Here is a 7,421-nt window from a genome sequence, read left to right as displayed (position 1 = left end):
GGTTCCTTTGTATGATGATTCATTGTGATGGGTAAAATTAAAGTATATTCTTCACTATGTTGAAAGAAGTATATAATTATTTATGTAATTAGATTTTCGTCGTACCCTTTTAAACGCAAAAAAGAAATCAGGTTCAACTGAGTGAACGAACCAATGAGGCAATTTACTTGTGATATTTACCAGGCATATCTTAATTAAAGCAGACAAATTTTTAATTATCTTGAAAACAAAATTTATTGCAATATATAAGTAACATATAGTTACATTAATAAACGATATATGTATATGCACACATTTATATATATGCCATTCAGTATAGGATATAAAGAAATTACATCATGACAATTTATTTAAGGTAGATGAATTTTATGTTCTTTTTGATAATCTGACCCTCAATCCATGCTTAGCTTGAAGAATGACCGAATCCAGAGGGACAACAGGATGCCCCTCCACCAGTTCAACACGATAATGATAGATCACTGCTGCAGCAACCATTTTCATCTGAATAAAAGCCATTTCCTTACCGATACATGTTCTTGGTCCTACGTTGAATGCCGGGAAATTGTACGACGGTTCATGTTTGATCCTTCCGCTAGCCGAAATCCATCTCTCGGGCTTGAAATCCATGCAATCTTTTCCCCATACTTTCTCCAGTCTACCCACTGAGTAGAATGAAATTATCAACTTTGAATTCTTTCGAAGATGGTGACCACTAGGGAGAATATCGTCGTGCATCGGAGATTTATGTTCCAGAGCAACTGGAGGGAACAGCCTCAGAGATTCACATAATGCTCCATGGAGGTACACTAGCTTCCGGGATTCTTCTACCTTGAAGAATCTCCAGCTCGAATCCTGCGTCTTTATTTTCAGTTCGGTTTCGATTTCTTGTAGAATCTTGGTTTCTGTTGAAGGGTTTTTGGCAATTAGCCAGAAAAGCCATGTAAGACAAGTACTCGTTGTATCTCTCCCTGCATGTCAGAATTTTAAAATTATATATCGCGGTTAAATTATGATATACAAATTATATACCGTACAATAATTAAGTATGAACAAGTTCGTTTCCTTTTTGCCCTTCATACCTGCAAACATCAAACTCAACGCTGTATCCTTCAAGAACTCTCTTAAATCACCGGAAGAATTGATCCTGTTTTCCTCATACACTTTCTTGAAAACTTTCATTAACTTGAAGTCATCCTCTTGCTCTTCATCCTTCAAAGAAACAAGTGGAAATATAAATTCATCGAACGCCTTCTTTGCTTCGTCTAATATCTTCTCGTTACCAAATTTCAGCCATTTTTGAAGCCTCCAAATTCTTTCAGGCACTATATGCCTATGTAAAAGTGGTTCCACTGAGTTACTAAATGCTTTTTCACAAGGAATATAAGGCAAATAAATGCTTAAACTCCCTGGATCATAATCCAACACAAGGTTGCAGATGTTATCAAAAGTAAATCTCTGAAAAATATCTTGTAGATCGAAATCTTTCCCCTGTTCACAGAAATTTTCAAGAACAGGCATTAGTCCGGTCTCAATCTTTTTCCAAGCGCCGTTCTCCAGAAGATTATAGAAATTGGCATTAGTCAAAAACGAAAGAGTTATTCTCCTGTGTATCTCCCACAGTTCATAATCAGCATTGAAAACCCCATCTCCCAAAATTTCGAAAATTTTTCTGAATTGTGGACCTTTTGGATAAATCGGGAAATTTTTGCTGAAAATATGGTGGATATTTGCAGGATCACAAGTAAACACCATGTCTATGTTGAAGAACCAGGGCCCTTTAAATACATACGTACCGCCACACTCACTTAAAACTTGCGTGGCGTATTCGTGGGCTCTGTGCAGATTTCGGAGAACCCCGGGAAGCATGCCGACCACTGGCCAATTTGTAGGCGCCGATTTGGGTTCCCGGGTTATTCTTCTGTACAAACAAAGGACGCCGAGGGAAAGGACGATCGAGAAAATATTGAGATTTTGGAAGATGGCCATGATCGGACAGGAGTCATTTTTTATTTTCGTTGCCATATACGCTAATTCTTGGGATTTGGCGATGTTCAGAGAATGTTTAAAGAAACAACTACTATTTTACGAGCAGTTATAACTAAGCCGAATTGGTTGTGTTGCATTAAATTCTCAACATCATAATTATATACTAACCACGTATTGTGTAACATAATATTATATATTTGAAATATTATTTAGTTAATTTATAGAATAAATATTGTATATTTGTAATTTAATACGAATATTATAATTAATATGTTCGTACTCAATTTGTGTATGACAAAAAGTATATTTTTCTATTAAATTTGATTTCATAAAAAAATGCAATAATATTATGATAGAAAAAAAAAGATTTTTTGCGTTAACAATACTAACTGTGATGTTTTTTTAATTGAGAATTTTTCAAATATGTTGGTACGGTTAGGGCTTCCATTCTTGGAGAAGATTTCAGACGTGAGATTGACATAATTTGAATTATTACACGTGATGTTGAAGAGGAGGGTAAAAAAGGAGAAAAAAATTAATGTCCTCTTCAAACAGTTTTTTTTTAACCCTCAGAACACCATAACCGGAGTTATTATGAACTTTTACAATCAACATTTGTATATCATTCTCTTAATTTGATGGAATGATTATAATGATGGATATTTTTTGTCTATTAAATTGTCATATTTTAAGTTTTATTAATTAATTTGTGATAATTTGATCTTGTTGTGTTAACTTTTAATTTTTGGTAAATCAACATTTTCGAGATTACCTCAACAATTTTACGCTTCGATTTCAATATTTTTCGACGATAAATCAGTATTTTTCATCCAAGTTATTGATTGACTATGACTAAATACCAAAAAAATCAAAGATACTGACTGAATACTTGCACCCAATTAAATCTAGAATGAAAGAAATTAATGGGACAAAAAGTTATTTACTACAACCACCATTTGGTATATTTAAAGTTTCAAAAATTTGTATTTTTTTAAAAAAAATTCAATCTCAAAATTTGAAATTTTGATGTCATGTAAATCTTAAGCTACCGACAAATATTTTATTATAATTTATAAGAGTTTACGTCATGAAATTTATTAAGTAAGCCCATTCATTCACCAAGTTTATGGACCATGAAGAACTTGTATGATTTTTTTAGGTCCCATAATTCATCAAAGTATTTGGGTGGTGGTTGGGCTTAATTAATAATATGGACAGATGATGTCCAATCACGTCTATCACAAGTGAACTGATATTAAGAGCAATCAAATTTTCAGCAATTTATGGGCAAAGTTAATTTTTTAGTCAGGATCAGATAAATAGGCCCCCCCGCCATCCATTAAATTATTGAGAACAACTCTTTTGATATGTAAAAATTTATGTGAGACGGTCTCACAGATCAAATTTTATTAGACGAATCTCTTATTTTGGTCAACCACGAAAAAATATTATTTTTTATGCTAATAATATTATTTTTTATTATGAATATCAATAAGATTGACATGTCTCACAGTCACAGATAAAAATTTGCAGGAACCATTTATCGTACAACATCCAATTAAGTAAAGTAATTTTGAAAGAAAAAGATTTGTTTGGAAATTGCATGAATGACATTGCTCCACGTATATGAGCTACTTTTTTTTTAATAATTCTATATTGTCCTTGACTTCGTGGAGACTCTATTATTTATTAAGGTGGCCCTTTAATTTGACATTGGTTGGTTGGCCTCTGTGTACGCGTGCCCATTTTTGGCTGGGAGAAAATGAAAATTGAACCCATTTGTTTGCACAATATTTGGTGTTGCGGGCGTGCCAGGTGCGAAAATGCACCGATTTGTGTAAAATGATAAAAATCTAACTTCTAAAAATTCAAGCGACGTGAATTCTAAATTCGACCGTCAGTTATAGTCTCCTAAAACAAATGCAATGCCAAAATAAAGAAAACTATTGTGAATCGATGCAAATAAACCTCCGACATGATTTTGAATTTACAAAACTGTAGGAATTCATCAAAACTTGAAAATATAATAACTTGTGCTGAAATCTAAAATGAGAAGACGCTAGAAATATACTGAAAAGCTTGAAAAACTATTGCTTGAAAATTGTAAATTTAGCAGAGAGTTTTTTTGCAGATTTTTGTCTGTGTAGAGTTGTGTGTGTGTTGTTTGCCGATTCCTCCATTTTCTTTACTGTGCGGTGCGGTTCCTTCCAATCTCCCATGACTCACGATCTTTTCCCATTTTCTCCAACGATCTCCTTCTCTCTCCACGATCTCTTGGACGTTATCTGCTTATTTAAATACACTAATGGGCTTCTTCTTTTTCTCTATCAATTTAAATTTTTGGGCTTAGACAATTAGTTGGGCTCAATTTAATTTTTGGTGCAAACAAATGCCCCCCGCAAGCATTGGCCCATCGGGCCAAAATGCTTGTGTATGAGCCCAATTTTAATTGTACTTGTAGCGGCCCGTGATTTTATTTGTATGTGAGTTGGGCTTATGATAGTGGGCTGAATAACCCAAGCCCATTCACAATTGGATTTCAAGCCACTGTCTCTTGGTTTTCTTCATTCCCGCTTTCTTCATTCTCCAGATTCAAAACTCCCTATCCCACTTTCTTCAACCTCTCTGCCTCTCCTTTGTCCGATTACTCTCGTTGCCGCTGGAAGATCGCTGCCCTTAGAGCTTGCTCGCATTTCCTTCGCCGGCGTTTCTCCTACTCCATCTTGCATAATCCCACACCTCACTTTCTTCATTCAATTTCTAGATTTTAAAATCTGGCCACAACCCCTCTTCACCATTGTGCCTTCATGGTGTTTGTGAATTTGCTCAATGAGAAATACATTAAAATTTTGTTGTTTTCATTCTCGGCTAGACAGACTCCCCAACCGTCGTGGCTCCTCGGTTCACCACAGCTTCTAACGGAATCTGCTCGCCCTGCAAGAGCGAACACTACTATCTTCTCGAGCCATGGTTTTGCGGCTACCACGACCTTACAAGATTTTCCTTCGGTTGTTTCTGCTTCTTCTACAGCTATTGGTAATCTTTCTCCATTTTTCTCGAGTACTATGTGATGCTATTCTTCCTTGAAATTTCTTGCTGTCTTGATTGGAGTAGACTCTTTATTTCTTTCTGCTTTGCATTATTAACCCTGAGGCACTTTGACTCTCCTGGAGAAATTTGAGGGAATGACGACTGGTTTGCCACAATATTGATCACTGCCATGTTACTCTATGTTATTTCCATGTTGGCTCCTTGTAGATGTTTACATGCCACTGCCTTTGTTTCTTTTCTAGTATCGAGTTCCTGTGGGGAGTTGGGTGGTTTTGTGTACCCCACCGACAAACAACTGATTCAAGCCATGTGTTGGCATAACTCCCCGCTAGATCACTGACTCTCTTGTTCAATGAACGTGCATATGGCCATGAATTGGTAGCCAAGAGGTAACTCTAATATTTTCTTTGTGTGTTGCATATCACTTGGGTCACATTCCCCATACCCAAGCAGCCATTTGCATGCATTGCACTTCAGTTGGACCCCTTTCCCGCATACACGTTTATTTACTGTTCTTGCATGCGGTGATTCCGCCTTTGAGTTGTTGACTGTTGGTTTGGTGTTGTGGTTGTTGGGTGACGGATGTGGAACGAAGGTGGATTTGTACGGGGTGTTGTGTATTGGATGTTGGGAATGGGTTTTCTATTCGTTTTTAATCCACTTAACCCACTTCACTTCAATATTTTCAATCAAAACCATATGTTGGCTTAAAACTCCCCGCTCGCAATTATTTCCTCCCCTGGTTCCCTATCGAAACAAAATGAATCCAATATGATAAAAGTGGCCTACTGGCCAACTTCATTTGATCATAACCAACAGATATTTTCATTGGTGGCCCTAAGGCCTACTTCAAATCAAGTCTTACAATAGAGAACTAAACACATAAAAAAATGGCTAGTTAGCCTATTTTCATACCAAAGTCCGCTTCTGGGTCCTCTTGTGGCTCGCATAGCGCCCTTGTTCTTTTATGTTCTTCCTTTATTATTCGTTGTTCCGCTCGGTGAGCTCAACTACCCGCTCAGTGTGGTCTTTCTTGCCATATTCTAAGTGGCCTAAAGGCCTACTTCACGAGCCTGTCATTGCACATGCAATCAATCATTTATACGGTGGCTGTATAGCCTACCTTATCAATGATTCCTCGTAACATAAGAATAATAAAAACATCAATCAAATTTACGTAAAAGTGGCCATAAGGCCAACTCCCCACATACTTAACTTCCTTTCAAGTAGCACGAAAGCTACTGTAGCCCTGAAAGTGGCTATAGAGTCCACTTTGTTATCCATATTTCACAATATGTAAGTAATAAAGAACATAGGCATACCAAAGTAGCTCCAAAGGTCAACTCCCTGCTTAATATCAGCCTCTCTGTTTGCTTTTATTTCCTTACCTGACTCCCTAATGAAACAAGATACCTCCAAAATGATGAAAATGGTCTGCTGGACGATTTCATTTTATCAGTTTCTTTATTGAATCATAAACAATGGATATTTACATCAGTGGCCCCGAGGCTCACATCATATGACGTCTCGAAATAACGAACTACACGTATACAAAAGTGGCCAGTAAGCCTACTCTTATATTAAAGCAAAACTTCCATACTCTTCTGTTGTTTGCACAGTGTTCTCATTCTGCTCTTTTATTTCTTCATTCATCGTTGTTGCCTCGTTTGGTGAGCTTTAACTCCTCATTCTCCGGAACTCTTTCCAGCCATGTTTTGGTGGTATGAAATCTCATTCCATGTAATTTCCTTCCAACCAGAATGAAAGCTACTAAGAACTCGGATTTTAATTATTCGAAACAATGCCAAAGTGGCCTCAAATGCCAACTCCCCGCTGGATATTAGCCTTTCTGTTCTCTTTACTCACTCCCTTAACAAGCTGATCAAATCTTGCTTAATTCCTTCTTCCAGCAATGTGCTCACATATACCATATTAGGATCATCAAATTCTCTTAAGTTGATCTCTTCCAACGGGTCTTGCACTTCGTGTTGGCCATCTTCCATTTGAGATGGCGCCATCAACAATTCATCAACTTGGAGTTCATCCTCCTCGTATTCCTCTTCGTGGACAACCTCGGTTCCATAGGTGTCCCATGCTTCCTCTCCCACTACTTTGTCCAGTACTTGCTGCACATGCGCCTTCCATATAGAGGTTGCAGCTACCTCTCTTTCTTTCTGTTTCAAATCAACCATCAATCTCCTCAATCAGCGGCTGAATTATCGGCCTAGACGGCACGATAACAGTAGGTTTGAGGATTCTTTCCAACACCGAGCTTGGAGTTGGTGTTTGCATGTACAACGGATTTTCTTTCTTGCTGTTGCTACGAATTTTGATAGGCCCAAAATCCCCATTGTAATATCTGGCCTCCACTGCACTTGCACTTG

The 7,421-nt window shown here is 37.1% G+C and overlaps 1 protein-coding gene across 1 annotated transcript; it reads right to left on the bottom strand.

Annotated features, from left to right (window-relative positions):
• Positions 1 to 262: 262 nt before the first annotated feature.
• LOC140812200 (alkane hydroxylase MAH1-like) lies at positions 263 to 2,094 on the bottom strand. Its single transcript, XM_073170422.1, has 2 exons — positions 1,080 to 2,094; positions 263 to 968 (listed from the first exon to the last, which is right to left on the bottom strand). The coding sequence occupies exons 1-2, from the start codon at positions 2,020 to 2,022 to the stop codon at positions 367 to 369; spliced, it is 1,545 nt and encodes a 514-aa protein (XP_073026523.1). The 5' UTR covers positions 2,023 to 2,094; the 3' UTR covers positions 263 to 366.
• Between the last annotated feature and the right edge of the window lie 5,327 nt (positions 2,095 to 7,421).

The sequence above is a fragment of the Primulina eburnea genome, chromosome 14, assembly GCF_022965805.1.
Source record: "Primulina eburnea isolate SZY01 chromosome 14, ASM2296580v1, whole genome shotgun sequence".
NCBI classification, from domain to species: Eukaryota; Viridiplantae; Streptophyta; class Magnoliopsida; order Lamiales; family Gesneriaceae; genus Primulina; species Primulina eburnea.
This window is presented reverse-complemented; position numbering and strand designations above follow the sequence as displayed.